Source organism: Schistocerca piceifrons, chromosome 8, assembly GCF_021461385.2.
Source record: "Schistocerca piceifrons isolate TAMUIC-IGC-003096 chromosome 8, iqSchPice1.1, whole genome shotgun sequence".
In the NCBI taxonomy this organism is placed as follows: domain Eukaryota; kingdom Metazoa; phylum Arthropoda; class Insecta; order Orthoptera; family Acrididae; genus Schistocerca; species Schistocerca piceifrons.
This window is the reverse complement of record NC_060145.1, coordinates 6,088,332-6,112,803: the sequence shown is the minus strand read 5'-3', so window position 1 is coordinate 6,112,803 and position 24,472 is coordinate 6,088,332. Positions and strand designations below refer to the sequence as shown.

Sequence of the window (24,472 nt, the reverse complement as noted above, 5' to 3'; positions counted from 1 at the left end):
TTCACACCACTTTAACTGAGAATCAATATTCGTTCCTAGAAATTTTGCATTTGTTACACAGTTTATAGAGGTGCCATCTACATTTAATTTAACATTGTCTTTTTCCCTCTTGAAGCTAAAATTCATGGCTTTAGTTTTCTTTATGTTCAATGTCACTTTTTATTGCTGATTGACCAATTGTAAGCTTCCTTGAATGCTTCATTTGGTTTCTCTGCAAGGAGTTCTCATGTTTTCTCAGTGACTGTAATATTGCTGTCATCAGCGAAGAGAATTTTTTCACCAGGAGTAACACTTCTGGGAAACCAGAGGTTGAAAATATTGGTTCAGTTGTAAATTTCTTTTATTATCATGGACCGGTTTTGGGCTCTCATAAGCCCATCTTCAGGTGTCGCACTGGAAATGGTAACAGGCGGGAGGTAATTTTCACATGCCATAACACATATAAAAAAACAAAAAAATTAATAAGAAACGTTTTTAAAAACTTTTAAAAAACATTTTGATACCGCCGGTCAGGCTAGGTGCTATGAAACCTATGTCAATGCGAAAGTGACATGAGACAGTACAACAAACGACTGCCTGGGTAGGAAAATATGCAGATAATACCAGGACACTTCCACTGTGCCACGGTCCCCGAGCACCGCGGCGGACGTATACTAGGGGCGGTGTGGTACCTATGAGCACAGAACAGGGAGTAGCAGATGCGAACGAGGAAGCAAATTGGTAAACCAGAGTGGCAAAAGTGCTGGCATCTATTGAGGGAGAGAAGAACGCGTGGCCACTAGCCCTCCGTTCACAATTTGAATTATTGGTATGCATTTAAAATGAATAAAAACAACAACAAAAAATTACATAAAGAATACACAAAATAAGTTAAAAGTGCATTATGCGTAGTACATGAGCATATTGGACAGGTCGGTATAGAACTGTGGTAAAACTGAGTGGAAGCTGCGATATAAGATGATTATATAAACTGTAAAGCGCAATGAAACTTTTCTTTTACATGAGTGGCAAAGAAGTTTTAAATTTAGTGGGGATATATAAGATGATTATATAAACTGTAAAGCGCAATGAAACTTTTCTTTTACATGAGTGGCAAAGAAGTTTTAAATTTAGTGGGGATATATAAGTGTCAACGGGGAACAATGCACCTCAATCATCAGTTAAAAAAACATACACATGTGCCACTCCTATTTATAAGCTCTCGTTACTGATCAACACGGAATGTAGCAAAACCTTACAGTCTATGCTGTCAGAAAGTAATACGGCAATTAATAGCTAGCAGCAATAGCACTAAAAGGACACATTAAAAGTGGGGTCAATATAAAACCTCTTAACCAACAGTCGACAACTAATCGAGGCTTACACGAGATAAGACCTGAGACGCATTCTACATCATCAAATACAGGTAATTTATTTTAATTAGTGAGGGCACAGATAATGCCAAAGTACTATAATGTACCATAGTCATAGGATAAAATGAAAAAGTGCAAACTTTTATTAAGAGAGGTCAATTTCACAGTTATATAAAATGAACTAGGTGGACCTTGCGGACCTCACTATAGGAAACAGGCATAATTAGTGAGGGCACAGATAATGCCAAAGTACTATAATGTACCATAGTCATAGGATAAAATGAAAAAGTGCAAACTTTTATTAAGAGAGGTCAATTTCACAGTTATATAAAATGAACTAGGTGGACCTTGCGGACCTCACTATAGGAAACAGGCATATGCCGTTCATTCGTTCAGTCTGTTGATGGCCGCAAAAATAATGGCAAAAAAACTCTGATCCAATTAAGAAGTATACATGTATGGCGTACAGTAATCAGGGACCAGAAAGAGAAGGAAATGAGGCTGTATGCTGCTTCAGAAAAGAAAAGTTATTCAGCAGGACTGCATGCTTAAGCACAGTTTGCTTGTTCAAAGTGCCAGGCGGACCACAGCAAATGCTGTGGATGAATTCTATTACTTCTAAAATCTTTAAAACCTGGCCCTTACGTTGAATATGTAGAATGCTGCAGTTTGCATTTATATTTGAAATGGAATGTTTATGATCCTCCAAGAGGTTAGTGAGAGCGGATTTGGAATTGCTAAGATCCTGATCCTCTCTGAACCATATGTTAAATGAGAAGCCAGTTTGGCCTATGTATGCAGAGGGGCACTCACTACACTGGATACAATAGATGCCCGACTGTACGTAGGGATTGTCTTCTCTGGTTTTGAGGTGCTTCGGTAGGTGCCCAACCTTATGGGGGTGCAGAAGGATAACCCCCCTCTTTTCTAAGCCATTTGACAATTCTGTCAGATGTTTAAAAAACAAAAGTAGAGTTATCATTATTAGTAGATGACAGGGTAATCCCGTACAGATTGTTCAAAGCGCCTTTCGATTGCATTTGCTGGTGAAGAACGTCAACAACATTTTGCTGGGGGTGGGGGTGGGGGGGGGGGGTGTGGGGGGGTGGGGGGGAAGGGTGCTCCAATTTGCTGGAAAATTATCCATGGTTGATATTCTGCTGTCTGTGGGGCAATGAACTGTTGCAAAACATGTAAGTAAGTGTTAGCGGTAATGGGTTTTTCTGCAAAGAAAAACGGTCCAAAAACCTTGTTATGCATGAGGCCACACCAAACATTCACTTTTTCGCTGTCTCTTGCTGTAAATGTACAGTAGCCTGTAGAGACTCTGAACCCCATATACGGACATTAAGCCTATTTACCAATCCACTGACATGAAAGGTGGTTTCATCAGTAAAGCATATGCGTTTTAAGTAATCATTATTACCATCAATCCTGTTGAGAATCTCAGTTGGAAATTCAGCACATGTCAGCAAATTATTCGGTTGCAAGGCCTGCATGATTAGGTTGCAATAGGTACTGGGAGATGAAAAAGCTTGCACAGGATAGAGTAGCATGGAGAGCTGCATCAAACCAGTCTCAGGACTGAAGACCACAACAACAACAACAACAAGCATGCAACTTAAACCTCTCATGAAGAATCTTCACCACACTTGCTTGCAGTATTTGAAGTTCGTGTGATGCTTGACAAGTTGATTTAGACGGACTCTGTTGAAACGATTGCCAAACACTATCAACAGTTGCACCACTCACACAAGGCCTGCCACTTCGAGGACAATCTTCAACGCTGCCTGTTTTGTTAAACTTTGCATACCATTGCTTTATTGATTTAATGTCAGGAGGAGGGCTGCCTCCATAAGAAGCCTGAAATTTAAACTCAACACTGATGGGCGATTTCCTTCCATAAAACCAAAGCACAAATTGCGCTTTCTCCTGCTTTGACCCCATTTCGCCAGCAACTAACATGACCTAACAGACTGTGTCAGTGTTGTGGAGCACTAGCGGCATCTACTGGTCACAACAACTAGAAAAACGAAGCTATGTAACAGCTTCAAATGTAACTTATTATGTCAAACAGTTATTCCGTTATAAATTTTTGTAATGAGGGCAAGACTTTGTGCTCACCCTGTATATCAGGAATAGCATTGGTCCTAATTTGCTATCTTGTGGAACCCCTATATTAATGTATTTTGCTTCTGATAAGAGTTTTATTAAATGTTTACATCTATTTGAAGTATGTGTTATCTCTACTCTTTGTACCCTATCTGCTAGGTATGATCGCAACCAGTCATTAGCTACCCCTCTTATTCCTAATGCTTCTAATTTATTTAATAGAATCTTGTAGTCAGCTGTATCAAAGGTCTTAGAAAGATACAAAAATATTCCTGTGACACACTCATCTTTGTCAAGAGCATCAAGTACAACCTTTGTGAATTCTATTACGGCTGACTCCGTATTTTTGCCACTCCGGAAACCAAACTGTGATTATATGTATTCAGGTAATTCATTAATCTTGTCTTTCATAACTGCTTCTATTATTTTTGAGAATGGTGACAGCAGGGAAATGGGCCAGTAATTTTATGTCTTCTGCATTACCTTTCTTAAGCAAAGGTACAACTCTTGCCTGTTTTAACTGCTCTGGAAGTGTTCCTGATGTGAAGGATTCATTTATTATATTTGTTAAGGGACCTTGTATAATCTCTATGCATTGTTTCGGCATATACATTGGTACTTCATCTAAGCCTACTGACTTTTTATTTTTTTGTTTTTGAATAGTTATGTTGACTTCATTCTCTGTGGTTGAAAGTAACATCATTGTATTTTCATGCAACATTATTTACAGGAGTTTTATTTGTTTTGGGGAAGTTTTGCTTTAACTTCTCTGCAAAACTTCAAAAATTCTCATTTACTTAGTTTGCTAAGTGTTGTGGATCATTTATCCCCCTCCCTTAGCAGTATGTTATTCTGCATTTCTTTGCCTCTCCCCATTTCCTTTTTTGTAACATCCCAGACTGCTTTGCTTTTATTCCCGGCATTGTTTATTATTTTGTCATTAAATTCCTTTTTTGCAGCAATCAGCACCTTCCTATAGATTGTTTTGTATCTATGATATAAATTTAAAAATTCTGGATCATTGTGACTTTTTTCATGGAACTGAGGTATTTAAGTGTTTGAGAGGCCTTCTTAATATCTGCTATTATCCATCTGTTTTTGTGAGATGTTGATACAGACATTTGTACTTTTGGAAATGCATTTTCAAAGTTCAATTTAAATAATGTGGAGAATTTAGAGAATTTCATATTCACATTGGTTTCCTTATACACTTCATCCGAGCTTTGATTTGCTAGTTCCATTGAAAAATCTTTTGTTTTGATTTCTAATAGATGTCATTTGTAGGCTTGTAGTTCAGGGAATGATTCAATGCATGATTTTACTGTTGTTATTTGACAGAGATGGTCTGATAGTATGAGATCTTTTATAGCTACATCACATTTTTCCCTGTCCGTATTTGTGGCCACATAGTCAATTACTGATGCAGTCATTGTAGTAACCCTTGTTGCACTATTGACCAATAGGGACATGCCAAAACTTTGAATGATATTTGTGAGGGTGCTGCTGGATTCATTTATGATGTTAGTGTTGATGGTAATGTCCCCACACAGAATTATGTTGACATTTGTAGTTGAGACTGTGTCTAGAACTTCTGTTAATTTATTGAAAAAGGTATCCACACAACCACTGGGAGATCTAATTTCTTGGTGATATCAAGCCCTGTTAATTCAATAGCTGATATTTCAAAGTGTTTGTCTGCACTTGCTGTACTGAGATCATGCCTTGATTTGAACTGTGTTTCTTTTCTGATATAAATGCATGATCCCCCACCCCTTGAAGCAGTTCTGCAGTAAGAGTTTGCCCTTTCATATGATGATAACGCTACATGTTGGATTTCTGTCTCTCTACACCAGTGCTCAGTAACACAAACTACTGTGGAGTTCAAAGATAGGGGCCCACCTTATAATAGTTGTATTTTATTTTTTTATTGATTGGATGTTTCGATGGAGTATTTTAAGTCTGTGAAATGCCCCATGTTACTCTTTTCAGGTGTTTGTTTTTCTTTGTGACATGTGGTATGTGTGATATTTGGAGTGTTAAAATCTGTCTTGTGAGTGATTGTTTCAGTATTTTTTAAAGTGCTGGAGATATTCTTTAGGCAGGGGAACCTGTTGTCTGGATTTATCCTAAAAAAGACTTACTTTTCCTACCCATGAGAACAGGTATTTGACCATGTGTGGCCCGAGATCCACTTCCTATACTTTCATGAATCAGCTGTACCAATCTTCCCTTCCCAGTCCTGTTTAAGTGTAGGCCATGCCTAGTGAAACCCAATCTGTTGATAGTCCCGACGGGCACCAGAGAAACATGAGTGAAGTTGGTTGTACTCAGAGCCATCCCTAACCCCACATTGATTCACCTCACAGCTCCATCAAGGCGTGGCCGATCATGACGCCGGAACAGCTCAGCAAAGTGTAAATTGGTGCCATGAGTCAGGGAATCTATCTTGTCCAGGTCACCACCTATGTCATATGCCCCATCCCTGTCCAAACTGTTTCCTGCCCCACCCATTATCACTTCATGGTCCTTTTTTTTAAAGTTCTTACGGCATAAATATCACATGACTTAACCCTGCATTTGGCTTGAAGATACTGGTGGCTTGTACGCTGCCCCTAAACTTACCTGTACCTGAGGTCCTACACCTTGCCCATGGCTACTACCCAGCAGCAGCACTTTTTTCTTTCTAACGCTTTGTACACTCTTACACTTCTTGGCCTTGGTTGATGTGTGCAGCACATTTTTTGCTCCTCGTTCCACCTGAGGCTCTTCTCCACTTAACTCTGGCGGTGGTAGATACCTGTTTTTGGTGTTGATAAAACTGTTAGATCACGTTCTCTTTCTTCCTATCCTCCTACCAGCTGTCAGTTCTCAACCACCCTCCTCCCACCTATCTCTCTTGATCCTTCCTTCTTCCTCCAACTGCGTCTGAAGGGCACAGATTTTCCTTTCCCGTTCTCCAATCAAAATATTCCTACTGCATAGTCTGCAGTTTTAGGAGAGAACCTCTTCTGTTATACCAACATTTCCCCACTGCATCCCCCCACCGCCAGTGAAAATATTTCCTACTGGATTGGAAGAAATCCTTTTACTGACTACCCTATAATAGCTCCCACATTTCTGACTAACAGTCAGTGAGTAAGTTTAAAGAATGTTTTAAATTTGTCAAGGATGTGAGATTGGCTGTATGTAAACAAAAAACAACACAAAGGTCTTATGTGTGGTTGTTGTTGTTTTTGAATTGTTTAGAGATACGCTGACAGAAGAATGAATTGGTAATTTACATATCAAGCGTGTTTGGCCAGGTTTTTAAATGTTTATAACTTGGAAAATTTAGGCCTAGATCGCGTTTGCCTAACTAGTAAACAATACGAAATGTGTTAGTTAAATATGATTTAGAAACGTTTAATTACACTTTTATTGTGACAATAGACACTGATGAAACTAGTAGCTGTCTTTTTTTTCAATGAACTTTACACTATCAAGAAAACTTGAATAGATTTTTTGTGTTTATGTCATGCAAAATTTCCGGTTATGTTGCGATTATCAGGATTTCAAGTAACATGAGCAAGAACAAGCTCTCCAGGGACGCTAATATTCAGTTGTGCAACAAGAACGGACACTACAGCAAGTATACGAAACAAAGAAAATTTAAATTTGACACTATTTCCTCTAAAATAAGTTCTTTTAGTGGACGAAGAAAATACCTGTGATCTCACTCGGCGGCTATCTCACTTATCATGTTGAAGAGATCTTGTATTGATTCTTGAGAGGTAGTCCACAATGACATTATCCACACCATGGATGTGGTATATGTTGGTGGTGTAGTGTGCAGTAAGATCTAGATGTCTTAATTCATGTGGACAGGCATCCTGAGATGGGATTTCAGTGGCCTCCACCAAAAGTTAGTGATCTGTGTGCACACTTATATGGTAGCCCTCAGTATCCTCACGGATATGTTTGACTATGCATACCACGAAGAGCTCTTGACTGAAAGCTGACTACATAATTTGTGAGGAAGATAGTTTGCTTTGAGAAGAACCGAAGCAGTTGGTGCACTCTTGTCTGCCACATGCTGAAGAACCACCCCTACCACACTGTTACTCGCATCAGTTGAAAGTGTTAGTTGTACTTTGGGGTGAGAATCAAAGAAATGGCTTGTACTAAACAGTTCTTCACCCAATTGAATGCTTTTGTCTTCTTCGTGGTCCGCTCGACTTTTCTGGTATTAATCTTTACCAGCCATGGTCCAAGAGAGGAGACTGAATATGGCTGCGGGATGAAGGTGTCGCTGATAGAAGTTAAGGAACCAAGGAATCAGTGCAGGTCATGAAAAGTTTCTGGAAGTGTAAGATTTATCACCATGTTCATGTGTTCCATGTTTGGTTTGGTGTGTGATGATTTGAGCATATGCCCTAAGAATGTCAACTCTTTTTATTTTTATTTTTTATTATTATTATTTTTTTTATGAAAACACCAACTTGGCAGGGTGCTGCTAGAACTTGTCCTAGATGATGTGAATGTCCTTGTGGGTGCTGGAGAAGAAGAGTATGTAATCGAGATATGTCATGTCGATTATAATTATCCGGGCTGTTATGCTGTGGTCGGTTGATGAATTCTGTGTCAATTACCAAAGTTTTGTCCCCGTCTGCAGAGGACATCTTCAAGGGTGTCTGTAGCTCGATGGAAGGTTCAACACAACCACTGGCTCGCTACTGTGAGTGGGTGTGTTGGACCTTCCATCAAGCTACAGACCCCCTTGAAGATGTCCTCCACAGACGGGGACGAAACATTGGGAATTGACACAGAATTCATCAACTGACGACGGCATAATAGACATGACGTTTCCGGCCGTGAAAGTCTCCATTTTAGAATCGAGATATGTGTAGCAGAAGAGAAACTGATGATAGTCTATCAATAAAATGTTGCCACATTTGTGATAGGTGTAGCTGTATGGAAATTGATGGAAGTAGTCTGTCAGTGAAACATTGTCACATTTGTGCGGTGTTCTTAAGGCCATTTGGCATGAAGGGATACTCATAGAGTCCAAGAGGGGTAATGGTTGCCATTTTTGGGATATCATGTGGGTGCATTAGTATTTGTAAATATGCCCACTTACAATCAATAACACTGAATACTGTTGCATGCATGAAGTCTTGGATGTTGGGTATAGGGTAGCAGTCATGTACAGTTCTGGAGTTTGAGTACCCTATAATCTCCACAAAGTCGATTGACCCATCTTTTTCAGGGACAGGCTTGATGCTGGAAGCCCACAGAACTGTGTGACAGTTGGATGATGTGTGCCTGTTAAAGTTCCTGTATCATGTTTTTGGCAGTCTGTAGGTCTGCGCGACACAAACAGTAAGGTTTGTGGTGAACGGGAGGACTGTCGGTGGTCGTGATGTTGTGCGTGGTTCTGTCTCAAACTGCACATGCAGTGGCCCAAGTGTGGAAAGTGAGTAGTCTGTTCCACTGTTTACAAACACTGCACCGTGTGGTGTACTGTCCTTGTGGTGATTGTTGTCAGCCACTGTCAGTGTGCACTGCTGCACGGTGACTATTGTGCACGAAATGTGACGGGGTAGGAGCTTGGTTGTAGGCGGTCCACAATCTACTGCAGCCAGCTGTTGAGAGCATAGGGCACAAAAGTGTTTGCATGCCGATGTAAGTGCTGCTTCAGTCTCACTGATGCGATGCCAAAGTCAGTGTATCACTGGTGGGTAGTGAGAATATCGTCAAACAACTGGGCATACTTGTGGAGTGCATTGGTAGGAGTTGCTAGCAGAAAGGCATTCAGATGAATGTGCTTTTGTCTACCTAAATAAAACCAAATAAATCAGGGGAACAGATCTTATAGGCATTGTCAAAGTGAAAAGTCCCACAGTGAAATTCCCATTAGCGTGTTACGTAAGTGTTGCTCATATTACGTTGGGCAAGAGCTGGAAGAACTGTAGAAAGTCCATGTGTATGATCAGTTCACAGATGGTTGTTACGCAGAAAGTCCAGGTGCACTGCATGTTCTTTAACATATGAACAGCGTGCATAGTAATACCGTAGACTGATATCTATGAGTTGTTCGCTGAGTAAAGTAAGAATGATGATGCCAGGATAATGTGCTGCAGTGTGGTAAGGAGCTGATGTCAGAGCCTGCATTGACTAAAAGGTACTGTTGAGTGGTGAGGTCCAGCACAAAGAGGCATTCACGCATGGTTGTCACGAGGGTGACATGGGTTTGCACTTTGCGGGGATGAGGTATGTGACTTTGCTCTTTGGAGTAGGCTGAAGTGCCCATTTTGCTCCACTGGTGTTGTTTGGGAACTCGCAAGGAGCATGACGTAACTGTTTTTCCAGTATTCAGGACAATCTCTGCAAGAGAACAGTCTCTGCTGTGCTGTACTTGTTTGAATGTGTCGGTGACAGGATAAGGTTGCTGATTAGTTCAGACTGTCCTGCTAGATGGCAGAATAGGTTAACGTATTCCCAACTGTCAAATGAAGTTCTGGTTGCTTCAAAAACACTGTCCACTGTCACGAACCACTAAGCCAGGCGGTCAGTTTTCAACAGTTTTAGTTCGAGATGCACACTGTAATGCGGGGCTGAGGCTGAAGAGGTAATTGTATTGTCCGGTGTAAGAGGCCACATGGCTGCCAATTGTTCATGGCACACAACTGGTTGTGATGATGCAGTAATCAGTAATACATATACAAATTGTCTCATGGGAAGTGCAAAAGTGCCATTAATATCATGGCCAACTCTTGCAGGATGAACTAGGATCAGAATACCAGGTCACCAATTTTTTTAAACCTAGTGCTGGTCTGGAGCAGGTGACAGAGGATTTAGGATCACTTTGCAAAGATTTCACTAAGGAAGACACCGTGGTTATAGTGGGTGGGGCAGGTAACAGTATTGACAGAGATCCTGGGTACAGCATAGAGTGTGACCTGGCGAAGATTGCATCAGCATCGAGGCATACCAGTGTTGAGTTTGTATCTGTTCTTGGGCGCCATGACCGACCTCATTTGAACTCTTCTGTCAAGAGAGTTAATTTGGAGCTGGAACGGCTGCTCATGTCGGGTGCGGGGTCACACATTGGTGTGGTTCATGTTGATTCTGTCAGTAGGTGGGATTATACTAGGCATGGCCTTCACCTCAACAGGAAGGGGAAGGGTAAATTGGCTGGGGAAATAGCAGGAAAGTTAAAGGGGGGAGGCACTGTCATGAGTGGTAAAATACCAGTGGTTATAGGATTCAGAAAAGACCCTTTTTTAGGGTAGGGAGGACAGAAAGAAAACAAATTTTAAGAGAGGTTAGAACTGAGACAAACCTTCAGTTTGAGAAAGAAATCAAAAAACATAATTCCAGCTTATTACATCAACATAAACAGCCATTGGTTAAGAATTTTCAACTGTCAGCAGATATTTTAACTCCATCCAATTTTAAGTCAGTCAATGTGAAATGTCAGCTATCTTTATTGCATCAAAATATTCGAGGACTGAGAAATAAAATTAATGAATTAACTATCTGCATAGATGAATTAGAGTCTTCAAACCCAGCTGACATAATCTGCCTCTCTGAACATCATGTGACCACTGGTATAGAACTTTTAAGTGTTACAGGGTTTAGGTTAGCATCTCACTATTGTAGATCAGAAATGGAGAAAGGAGGAGTTGCCACATTCATCAGGAACTGTCATAAATTTAAGAACATAGACATTCATAAATTTTGCCTAGAACAGCATATGGAAGCATGTGCAACAGAATTAGATTTTCACAAAAAATCTTTCATAATATTAAGTGTATATCGAGCACCTGCAGGTAACTTTAATCTGTTTGTAAACCACCTTGAAGCTGTACTGGCCCATTTAACAACCAAAAACAAAGAAATAGTGGTTGCTGGTGATTTCAATGTAGATTTCCTTAAAGACTCTCCCAATAAGAACCTATTTGAGTTAGTAACACTATCATTCAACTTAATTCCCACAGTAAAGTTCCCCACTAGGATAACCACTTGCTCACAAACAGCCATTGATAATATCTTTATAGAAAAGTCAAATGAACAAAATTATATTACAAAACCAATAGTCAATGGCCTCTCAGACCATGACATGCAGTTCCTTCTGTTAAATGTTAATACTGAACAGGATATAAAATCTGTTAAATCTGAGCTCAAGAGGGTAATCAGTAAGCCAAAAATTGATTATTTTAGGACACTCCTCAGAGACATTCACTGGACTGATGTTTACAGTGCTCATGGCATGAATGAAAAATATAACATTTTTGCTAATAAAGTGCTTACCTTATTTGAACACTGCTTTCCCCCAAAACTTACCAAGGTTAGAGCAAAGTCTACAAAGAAGCCATGGATTACTCGAGGAATAGGGGTATCTTGTAAAACAAAAAGAAAACTGTATCTGTCAATCCGAAACATTTCCAATGTTGATGCTATAGCACATTATAAGAAATACTGCAAAATATTAAAGACTGTAATACGGATGTCAAAGCAAATATATTACAAGGAAAAGATAGTCATATCAGATAACAAAATAAAGACAATATGGGATATAGTGAAGGAGGAGACCGGTAGAACCAGACATGAAGAGGAACAAATAGCATTAAGAGTAAATGATGCATTGGTGACAGATGTGTATAGTGTTGCAGAACTTTTTAACAAACATTTTATAACTGTTACTGAAAAGATGGGGTTGTCAGGTTCGGTAGATGCTGCTATGGATTACCTTAGACCAGACATTTCAAGTAACTTCCATAATATGAATTTGACCCTCACTACCCCAACAGAAATAATGTCCATCATAAAATCTTTAAAATCAAAAACATCTAGTGGGTATGATGAAATATCAACAAAGTTAATTAAAGAATGTGATTCTGAGCTAAGTAACATATTAAGCTATCTGTGTAACCAGTCGTTTATCAGTGGAATATTTCCCGAATGGCTGAAATATGCTGAAGTTAAGCCACTGTTTAAGAAGGGAGATAAAGAAATAGCATCAAATTTCCGTCCAATTTCACTGTTGCCAGCATTCTCAAAAATTTTCGAAAAAGTAATGTACAGTCGTCTTTATAACCATCTTATCTCAAATAACATACTGTCAAAGTCACAGTTTGGATTTCTAAAAGGTTCTGATATTGAGAAGGCTATCTACACTTACAGTGAAAATGTACTTAATTCATTAGACAAAAAATTGCAGGCAACTGGTATATTTTGTGATCTGTCAAAGGCATTTGACTGTGTAAATCACAATATCCTTTTAAGTAAACTAGAATATTATAGTGTAACAGGAAATGCTGCAAAATGGTTCAAATCTTATATCTCTGGCAGGAAACAAAGGGTGTTATTAGGAAAGAGACATGTATCAAGCTATCAGGCATCATCCAACTGGGAACTAATTACATGTGGGGTCCCACAAGGTTCCATTTTGGGGCCCTTACTTTTTCTTGTGTATATCAATGACCTTTCATCAGTAACATTACCAGATGCCAAGTTTGTTTTGTTTGCTGATGATACAAACATTGCAATAAATAGCAAATCAAGTGTAGTCTTAGAAAGATCAGCCAATAAAATATTTGTAGACATTAATCACTGGTTCCTAGCCAATTCTTTGTCACTAAACTTTGAAAAAACACACTACATGCAGTTCAGAACTTGTAAGGGGTGTCCCAAGAGTATATGTCTAACATATGATGACAAGAAGATAGAAGAAGTGGACGGTGTTAAATTCTTGGGATTACAGCTTGATAATAAATTCAACTGGGAGGAGCACACCACAGAACTGCTGAAGCGTCTTAACAAATCTCTGTTTGCAATGCGAATTTTGTCAGACATAGGGGATATAAAAATGAAAAAGCTGGCATACTATGCTTACTTTCATTCCATAATGTCATATGGGATTATTTTCTGGGGTAATTCATCAAGCCAAGCTAAAGTTTTCCGGGCACAAAAACGTGCAGTAAGAATTATATGTGGTGTGAACTCAAGAACATCCTGCAGAAGCCTGTTTAGGGAACTAGGGATACTAACTACAGCTTCCCAATATATTTATTCCTTAATGAAATTTGTCATTAAAAATATATCACTTTTTCAAACCAACAGCTCAATTCATGGAATCAATACTAGAAATAAGAATAATCTTCACAAGGATTTAAAGTCACTTAGTCTTGTACAAAAAGGTGTGCATTATTCAGGAACACACATTTTCAATAACTTGCCAGCAGCCATAAAAAGCTTAACAACCAATGAAATTCAGTTTAAGAGAAGCCTAAAGGATTTATTGGTGGCCAACTCCTTCTACTCCATTGATGAATTTCTGAGGAAAACCAACTGATTTGTATATAAGTACAACATAACTCCTGCACAATTTCAGTGCAGTAATGTGTTCACTGAAAATTTGTGTGTGTGTGTGTGTGTGTGTAAGTATAATCTAACTTCTGCACCATTTCAGTGCAGTAATGTGTTCATTGTAAATAAGTATTACAGTAGTTGTATTACATGTTTCTTACCTTATAAATAAATATAAAACTTTTTTATTTTAAATTCAGTGCAATAGTATTTGTAAAATGACTCTTAGTGTTCATTAAAAAATGACGATCTTTCCACTTGGGACCTGTGGAATGGTACATTAGCTTATTTGTTTTAGTTTAAATATTTGTCATGTATTGTTGTTTTTCTGACATGTTCCACATCCTGGAGGACCTCCTCACTACGGATCAATTGGAATGAAAGTAAATCTAATCTAATCTAATCTTGCAATCTTTGTCCGTTAAAACATTGTCAGTGGTGGCATTGTCCTCAAAGTCCACGAGCAAATTTTTTGTTTGCTGCCATTATTGATGTGTAGTCGGTACAGGTTCCAAATTGTACGTGCACTCGGTTTTCAATGTTGTATTTCCACCATGATGACACTGCACATTCGGCACTGCTATCCTTGTAGCACTGTAATCCAAATGCGGTGCGGGGGATGATGCATTGTGTGTAATGGTCTGCCTGTCACAACATAATACCCCAGGCTGAGTGTTTGTGTGGGCCACAAAACCAGCAGCCATTCCACTTGTACCTTCTTTAGTATATTGTTCAACAAATGAGATTTTTTTTAAATGTGAGATGTTCATTAACAAATATTGCCACCCCCACCCCCTTTCACGTTGTTGCCTGCAGTTATCTACTAACACATCTAACACATACCGTATTTACTCCAATCTAGCTGCACTTTTTTTCCGGTCTTTGTAATCCAAAAAACCGCGTGTGGCTTAGAATCGAGTGCAAAGGAAGCGGAAGTTCTGAAAAATGTTGGTAGTTGTCGCCACAACTAACTTCTGCCGTCAAATATATGTAGCGCAACACAGGTATGCTTTGCAGGCACAAAGATAAATACTGGCACCAAAATCCCTGCGTCAGTAAATAAATTAAAAGAAAAGGCAGGAGAATGTAAACATTATGCCATGTATTCTTTCGTGTTTGCTGCTATCTCATTTAAATCCTGTCTGCCTAATAAACTACGAAACTAGACCAAGACAACAGCAAACGCGGATGAATATATATATCATCTCATGTTTATATTCGTATTATTCTTATACTGAATAGTGATACAGTCAGAAATGAAGCACAGCAACTGACTAAATTTTTAAATCTAAGGTGACTCTAACTTCTGTGCAGAATGTAATGTACTAAAGAGGCGTCTGCAAAGATTTTCAAACGGAGAAAAATTTTCGCTAAACTCTCGTTCAGAACATCTATCATACGCAGCTATTATTTGGTTCTTGTTGATCATTATCAGAGAAAGCAGCAGTGTAAGTAACAACAAATAGCAGTCTCTTGCTGTTGTTTCGCTAATGAGATAATTCCTTTTTTTTTAATATATATATATATATATATATATATATATATATATATATATATATATATATATATATATAGTAAGAGTCAGTAGCGAACACTACGCAAGCCACGTCGTGAGCGGCGACAGGCCATAAACACTCGTTATCAGAATGCGACAAACAATGCATGACACAGTACAATAATGCATTTTCAGCTTAGAGTGACATAAACACCTATAACAAAGAGAATGGCACTTATCAGATCAAAGCAAAATAAGCAATCGATTCAAACCAGACAAAGCATTTGAAAAAGGAAGGGTACCTGTATAAATACGGACGGAGCTTAACTGTTAAGCTTATGACTCGAACCAAACTACTGTAGCTGTATCTTCATCCATTCGACCTCAATTGTGTTTCACATTACAATGGACCAACTTTGTTTCGATTTGGAGGGGCGGTCTAAAACTTTTCTCTCACCTTGAATTTCAAGTCTCAAATTTCAGGAGCGGCTTAGATTCAGGTAAATTTTTTTTCCTTGATTTCGAGTTTCATTTTTCAGGTGTGGCTTAGATTCGAGTGCGGCTTACATTTGAGTAAATACGGTAACCATCTATTTTGTGATACTCAATTTCACTGTCTTTCACCCCATGTTGTGTTATTACAAATGGGGGTGGTGAATGTTCATCCATTAATGCTTGCAGTATATGGAGCTTATTTCTTGATTAATGCACACTGAATTGTATTATCCTAGGGAGTACTGGTATTTCTGTTTTCCTATCATTCTCTATTAATCATAACACTTTGTAATAAGGGATCCTGATTCAGTGAAATTGTTGCACAGACCACAGACCTTTCACACTACACAGTAGTGACAATGTACTCACTTCAAAGCCAGTTTCCTTGCCATGTGAACAGTGTTCTTCCATGTCCAGAGTGTTTTCTGCTACATCAGTTAATGTAGTGTGGGGATCTACTTTTTGAATACAGAATATTCTCGGTGTAAAGCATGATGAAGGGGAGGTGAAAGGCCTTTCCCATGGCTGTCCACTTAACAGAAGGAGCTTTTTTGTGCGTCCAGGCACTAGAAACTCTGTTTAAACCTTTATCAGAAGATTTGTTGTGTTTACTTCCATCTACACTGTTTGTTATTTCGCTGACTGAATCGAGTGCTGCGAACTTAGTGAAGGAAGTTTTGAGGTATAGGTGTCTTGTCTCAGAAAGTTAAAGTTAACAGCAACGATTTAGGTGTTAACACGTTTCCAATAGTGCCAAAGGAATTACATAATTTGACAGCTGAGTATATATTTGGACCATTATCAAGAGGTAGAGATGGAGCACCTTACATTTTTTGTAGCAATTAAGTGTTGGTCACAATATCTGACACTGTATCCTATTAAAGTATCAAATAAAACATCAATAGTTAACTTTTTTATGTGAGACAAGGAGATTACTCATTGGTAATGGCACACAGTTTATAATTTTAAAGAATTTCAACATGGGAAGCTGTCAAGTATGTTATCATTTCTAATTACCATTCTCAGTCTAACCCATCAGGAAGAGTGATGAAAGAAGTGGTTTGACTTTGCCAGGCATACTGTTCAAATAAATAAATCAAGACAGTGCCAATAGGCCAGCACTATACTGATACATCAGTCTCAGAAAAAAACACAAAATGTGCCTGAAGTGGAACTTGTTACATGGAAGGTGTTGTGAACGTGGATTGGGACGATGTTAATTGGTCACGTCATGATTGTGTGCATGATAAACATCAACAGTTTTGGAATGGTAAATAAAAAAAGAAACTATCAAGGTACTAAATAGTGACCTCAAAATCCTTATTTTAAAAGAAATAGTGTTTTTGAAACAAGAAAATACAAAATGCATAAATGGAAAAAGTTTATGGATTTGTGACAACAGTAAAACAATGATGGAAAATATCAACAAAAATAGCTGAATTCAAATTGTTAAAAGTGATGTGCAAACCAAAAAACTATTATGGATGATGAAGCAGAAGCAATGAGAAACTCATAGTATGTTGACCTTACAAATACATATAAGTCTGATTTTCTGTAATTTTTTTAGCATTGTTATTGCACAATTTGTATTTTTGAGGAAGTTGTATTTTTTTGACTCATTATGGAACGTGGAGTCATAAAATTTTGTGAGTAAGCTTACTGTGATGTGCAGTGCCTATCTTGTAATCTGCCCCACCACAATTTTTATGACATCTGCGTGACTCATGCTTGCTAGACAAATCCGTACCAAACTGCGCAGATCTTCTTTGAATCTTTTCTGTCTTTGCCATTAATTCAACTTGATGGGATGGATGATCAACATCCAAGAATTGGTCAAACTGTGGTTTTGTAATTTGAACTGTACAATGGTGTAGTGAACCTTCTTGATGTTCCAGCTGTGTGTTAGACTTGGAGTTGAACTAAAAGCTTCAGTCTTCTAATGAAATTAGCTTGGTACTGCTTACAGATTATGCTCCAGTGCACCAAATTGTGATACACGAGGAAGAAACTGTTTTAAAAGCTTCTGTAAAAATCAACATTAGCAGTAGTTTGATAGCCTTTTCCTTCTTCCTCCTCTAGCTGTTAATAAGATACCATTCTTCTGTCTCGAATAATCCCAAGAATTTTCTTAATGAGTGACCTCTTGTTGAAAGATTTGTTGTGATCAGATTCTGATTTATGTACCATATGGTTTGTCACAGTGGCACACAAAGGATTTCCAGCAGATAAAAATGTTAGGGAGATCATGGATGAAGTAGTTGGGTCAAGATATGCTCCATTCAACCCTGATGTTGAATTAAATCGGGACCAAGTAGCAGATTTAACAGCTTTCCTCAGAGGTTTGTTGTACTCTTTTCTTCCATTTTGTTCTCCAGTTAAAATTTATCATAGAAATGTAATTACTTTAGTCTGTAATTTCAGGTCTTAAAGTGGAGTATAAATTGCCAGATCAGACAACATCAAAACGCATATATCGTGTGAACTCAGCTGTTTTAAGTGCCAGGAGGCAGGAGTGAGTACTTACAGTTTACTTGATATAATTTTATTTCAGAAACTGATTTAATAAATTGTAAATGATTTATTCTGTGATAAAAATAGTTTTTGATGCATTTTGATCTTAAGAACAGGTAAGTACATTTAATGTTTTATGCTGTTTTATGCAGTAAATACTTAAGAAAGATAATTACCTCAAGAAGGTCCATGTAGTTTCTGCATTGCAGGCCTCATTTTTCAGCTGTGAGTGTTTGCTCCCTACAATGTGAAAACATGGATCTGATGCGGAAGTAGTACACGACTCGAACACAGAAATGTTCCATGCAGTTCCTTACGATATGAAAATACGTGCTAGTATGTATAACTTTCAGAACTGTTGGTTCCCTTCTCTAGGAGAAAAGAGGGATAGATTGGGAAGTTTATGAAGTGAGGACAGTTCACCCAAACTCCAGGATGAAAAGTGACAAGGCATCAGATCTTCGGCATCCTATGCTGTCCAGGTGCCTCACCCTTCATGTTTGTTTCCCTTTGTCTCAACAACAACCCTGTCCCTTTCTTCCTGAGGGCCAAGTGACTTGCTTCTCTTTTCCAGTATATTATTCTTTTCTCCCTAAGGAAGAAACTAACAGTTCTCAAAACTAGGAATAGTTTTTCATCTGCTAAGTGTGGTTATTGACAATACTGGAATTCTACCAGTGCTGACTGGATTGATTAAATTCATATTAGAAAAAATAATAATTGAAGAGAAAATACTAATTGAACAAAAGTAATAATTGAATAAATAAATGACATAAGTAACCCTACTCTCTTTTGGTTTCAGTAGATATTCTTTCTTTCCTATCAAGTTTCTTTAATCCCTATTTCAGGGTGGTAAGTTGGCTGAATAACCTTGGAACCTAAGGGGAATAGATCTAACCTGTAAAAGTTAGGGAATCGTAAAAGACTTTGGGAATTTGGAAAACACAGAAATTCAGAAAAATTCAGTATCAGTTTCAGCTGTACGTTGAATGAAACGTGTGCTGAGTCATTTTATTACAAATCACTCTGAGACCCTGTCATGACATATAGAAGGGCACATGTGTTTTTTGCTCTACATCAATTCATATCATTTACTTACAGATTCAAATTGGCTGATGGGAGACCAATAACTATAGAGGAATATTTCCGAAGAGAGAAGAAATACACTTTAAAATATCCAAATTTGCCTTGTCTTCATGTTGGAGCACAAAATAGAAACACTCCAATATTTCTACCAGTTGAGGTAATGATTTTGCAGCACTGCATTGCTTTTGGAAAAACATTTCCTGTTCCTAGTAATAATTTATTGTGGCTTGAAAAAGTTAGAGGAAAGAATTTGATTGGTGAAAGAGAAGAGCATAACTGAAAGTATGGCAAGGTATCAGAGAAATGGGAGCAGCAGCAGCAGCAGGAGTGTAACAACAACTGTGGCAACAACAATTGCAGGAGTCAAGTGAATGTTAGTGAGCATATGCCACTCTATGGAGGACTGTAGTACCTGTTTTAAGAATATAAGCCTTCATCTCTGCCTGTTTGATTTCCTGTACAAAGCAGGCTTCATATCACTCAGGTGTGTGGTTCAAATGTTTATCAGAATTTCCTTTGGAATAAACCTGTATTGTTTGAGGAAGAAGACTGCATACCCAGGTCAGGTCTGTGCCCAAAGAATCATTATAGATTCTGTCAAGGAATGATTATGGATTCAGTAAAAACCAAAACACCAGTAAACTGTTAAGCAGCACTGACCAACACATCAGTGGTCATCCTGCATCACCCTGACCTCGAAAAGTTTTACCACATCCTTCATCGGGGTTTTTACTACCTCTCACCGTGCCCTGAGATGAGGGATACCTCCGTGTCTGCCTCATCATTCCACCTCCCTCTCCTTTCCATTTTCCATCCTTCCCCCTCCCTCTGCCTTATGCTTTGCCCTCTGATCTCCTTTCATCTTGTTGTGCAGCCACTGAGTCATCTGTCAAAAGAGTTGGCTCATGGTGTCCTGCTACCCCATCCTCACTTTATGTGTCCATCCCTACCCCTCCCCACCTCTATTTTCCTTGGCAACCACTGTCAATAATCAAGAGTTAGCATCACTGTGGCTTGGGGTGTGTATGTATTTCAGTGGCTGCCTGGTTTTGTGTGTGAATGTATGTACTTTTACCAGAGAAAGATCAAGAGCTGGAAAGATAGTGTAAATACTGTTCTCTGTTGTGTGTTTTTATGCACCTCACATCAGTCAGCTGTAGGTGAGTAATTGCCTTTTCTTTATTTTAATTAGTACACACTTGATTTTTGAAAGTAATTTGGCAGCCATAATAAAAATGATAATAATACCAGGAACTATCATATTGTAACTGTACAAATTATATATTCTGCTCCAATTATATCATAAACAGAAAACACATTGTCAATTAGTATCTGACATAACAAATCAGTTTTTGTTTTTCATATACCAGCAGTAATCTCAGAATTTGCGTAATTTCAAGATGTACCATTATCTTAATATATTGGAAACTGAAGTTAGACTAATAATCCTCAAAGTTATCATTAAAAGGATAAATATTTCAATCTTACGAATAATTTGTGCGCCAGTAGACTTCACAATTTTCTCATTACATTTAGCAGACGTTTCATCACTTTTAGATGCACTGATAAATAATTGTCGTCAATATCTGTAATTTTTTTTAATGATAATACTAACTTTTGTTCCAAATCAAAGCATTTTATTTTTATATTGAGCCGAAAAGTAATATTATTCATAAATGTGAAAAATACTTATTTAATCAGAGCCAGTTTTTTTGTGTCTACTAAATTAGAAAGTTGCAAATTTAACATGTGATTGCTCTTGATATTTTTTCAGTTATGCACAATAGTGAAGGGACAAGTTACATTCAAAAAAATGGATGAGCAGCAGACCTCAGCTATGATCAAATATGCTGCAACCTCAACTGTTGAAAGAAAAAGCAAGATTGATCACTCTGTAAGTATTATGAATATATTTAGGACATTTTGTGTGCTATTCTGACTGGGCAGCCATTTACAACAAAATTCTTCTGTTGAATTTCTTAGCCTCTTACCACACATATTATGCCAGTTCTTAGTAAGTCATCATTAGATCATTTGAATGTGTTAAACAGTAGATTTTCATCTGAAAAAGTGAGCAGAGCCATTAAGTTGATGAGTTACTATGTAACATAATCAACTTATCTGATGATGGCTTACTAGAAGTCGAATCCAATCACAATACTATTTGTGTGCCCCAAGACTGAGAAATACCAAAAAAGAAATTTGTTACTGAATGGTCACATTGCCCACTTTAGGCAGTATGTTGAGGTCTGCATAACTTTTTACAGCCATGGGTTCTGAAACCTCTTGTAGAGACCGTTTTAGACAGGCAGATAAACTGACCACAGGTTCAGGATATCCATCCTCTTATGAAGTCTGTTGTTAAGAATCAGTCACAGATTAAAAACAGTATCATGTTGCATAAATATAATACAGTCAGCATTTAACATTGTACAGAAATGAAATGAAGTAGCTATACCTCTTATCCAGTATCTAATGAGTCCAACATCATTTGTAGGCAGCTGCAAAACACTCAGTAATTATGTGCTGTGTAGCTCTTTCCACAGCCCAAACGAATATGTACACTGATTGCAAAGAAAAGACAGTTTAAAATAAAAGTACATGATTGGTAAAAGTGGACTGTATTTAGTACTACATTGTGAGATTCAGGTACAGGTATGTCCGTGTGGCTTGTCAGTCACATCCATACTCTCCTACTTCTGCCCTCATCTGGCCATCCCATTGTGTTGAAGGGCAGGTAGAAATTCTTACCTGCAGCAACAGTGACCAGTCACTGATGCACCCTCATAGGGGGAGCTTTGCACCAACACAGAACATTCTGCCCACCTAATTGATTGAAATTACACAAATACATATAATCATACCGAGTAATGTTAGCTCACACAAACAAGCAAATTAATGATTGAAAAAAATCATATCCATTGTGCACAAAAGAAATGTAAGTTCAGATAGTAAATGAATGGTTATGGATGCTAAAGTACATGTTTCCTTTGGAACAACACAGATCTTTGACAGCAGTCGTTTATAGGTTCTGGTTGCTGTGGGCACTGAAACATGTTGCTCCAAACAATCAGGACCAGGTTGTGTTCAAACAAAGACCCCAGATGGCCACACATGAGGTGGCAAGTTGTCTCACTTCAGGTGAACCACTGTACTTGGCTGTAGATTGCCTTTCATTGATGACCACTGAGTTCTCTGCTGCAGGTGTGATGAGTAGTTCTGTGGCCACTGTTTCCACATGTGCTGTGTACACTACTGTATGAGTTGTCTTCTCAACAACCTGGATGATGGCTCTGAAAGCAAGCTTGATTCTGGGACTGTTGTCATGGGTTCACCAATAGGAAAAAAGCCTGGAGTAAGGTATGAGGATTTATATGGGGTATCAGGAAGTTGCGTAATGGATCAGGTATTCAAACATACTTCAGTGAGAGTTAGAAGTGTGTATAAATCTTCAGGCATCAATACCTGGTTTCTCACAACTCTCTTTAAATGTGTCTTAATGTATTTTATAACTGCTTCCCAGAGTCTACCAAAATGAAGAAAGCGATGTAGGATAAACTGCCAATATATACCATTCTGCAATGCATAGTTCTTGATTTGTGTTTCCTGGAACTGAGAGCTGAACAGTTTGTGCAGTTCATGCAGCTCATTCCTTGCTCTCACAAATGTCTCCCCACTATCACTGTAAACATTTGTGTAAATGCCTCGATGTGAAATAAATCTTAGAAGAGCAGCATTGAAAACTTGAGAGGGCAGATAAGTGACTAGCTTGATGTGTGCTGTTTTTGTTTCCATACAAATAAGCGAGGCAATGTAGAGCTTTGCCCTAGTTTTGCTCCGTTTTCCTCCATTTCTGATGGTGGCCCTCCACAGTCAACCCCACAATGGAAGGAACAGCCTACTTTGTTCTACTCTGTCTGAGGGAACGAATGTGGAGAATCCAGTCACTCATGATTTTATCACTGCTCTGGAATCTTTGGTGTGCTGACTGGACTGCAGCTGCCGGTGGCATTTGCAATGGACTGCACTGCTCACAGGTGTTGTGTTACGGGAACTGTGAGGTGGAGTAATGATGTCTGCCGGCTTGAGGTGCACTTTACAATGTGATTCTTGAGGAATTTGTAGCCTGGAGAGCTCTACTGCGAGCATACCTCTTGATGCATGGGAGGAACTCATAAAGCATGCTAATCTCAGAGTGCACAGTGCAGTGGTAACTGGTTACTTGTAATTCAGCGTATGTGTGACTCAGAGCACATGTTGTTTGTGCTGGATCACTTTCGAGTAGTTTTATTCGCACCAGGAGAACAGAGATGTTGTCAGCCGCAAAACACAGTAATTCTGTACTGCCTCGCTGTTTCCATAGTTCAGATGAATGCACACACTCATTGCTAAGGAAAGGTGGTTGAAAATAAAAGTACACGATTGACAAAAGAGGACTGTATTTAGTGCTACATGGTGAGAGACAGTTACAGATATGTTCGTGTGGTCATGGCCAGACTCTCCTACTTGCGTCCTCATCTGGCCGTTCTATTGTCTTGAAGTCCAGGCAGAAGTTCTTACCTGCAGTGACAGTGACCAGTTGCTGCTACCCACTCATGAGGGAATCTTGCGCCAACACAGAACACTAATGAAAAAGTGAGTATGGAAGATATTATGTATAAGGGAAATAGATCACTGTTCATGAAATAGAGAAGGTATTGAACAGCAGTCAAGTATCTAAAAAAATGCTTACCTTTCAGGCAAGATTCTTTGTTAGAGCTAACTCATTATGATATCATTGTATAAAATATTCTCAGCCTTCTTGCTGTGTCAGTATAGGGTAAAAACTCAGACTTTTGATAAATGCCTCCATCATCTTCATTAAAAGCAACTGATTAATTTAGTTGTTGCTGTGATGGCTATCTAAAATGTATAGTTGGCCTTTCATTGTGCTGCCAGAGATCCTGTCATTGCTAACAATGGAAAGATACTAGTGCTGCCACTGCCTGTATTGGTGGTAAACTCCTCACTGATTTTTCTGTAGGCTGTCAACATTGATAGCCCACTTCCACACACAAGATTCAGCCATTGT

At 38.5% G+C, this 24,472-nt stretch overlaps 1 protein-coding gene across 2 annotated transcripts in view; it reads left to right on the top strand.

The window, feature by feature from the left end:
• The window catches only part of LOC124712545 (protein argonaute-2-like), a 303,522-nt gene that overhangs the window by 104,650 nt on the left and 174,400 nt on the right, over positions 1–24,472 (top strand). For both annotated transcript variants that reach the window (XM_047242853.1, XM_047242854.1), the window contains exons 8-11: positions 18,006–18,143; positions 18,226–18,316; positions 19,417–19,558; positions 21,176–21,295. In XM_047242853.1, coding sequence (XP_047098809.1) covers positions 18,006–18,143; positions 18,226–18,316; positions 19,417–19,558; positions 21,176–21,295 — 491 coding nt within the window. The remainder of the gene's footprint in view (positions 1–18,005; positions 18,144–18,225; positions 18,317–19,416; positions 19,559–21,175; positions 21,296–24,472) is intronic.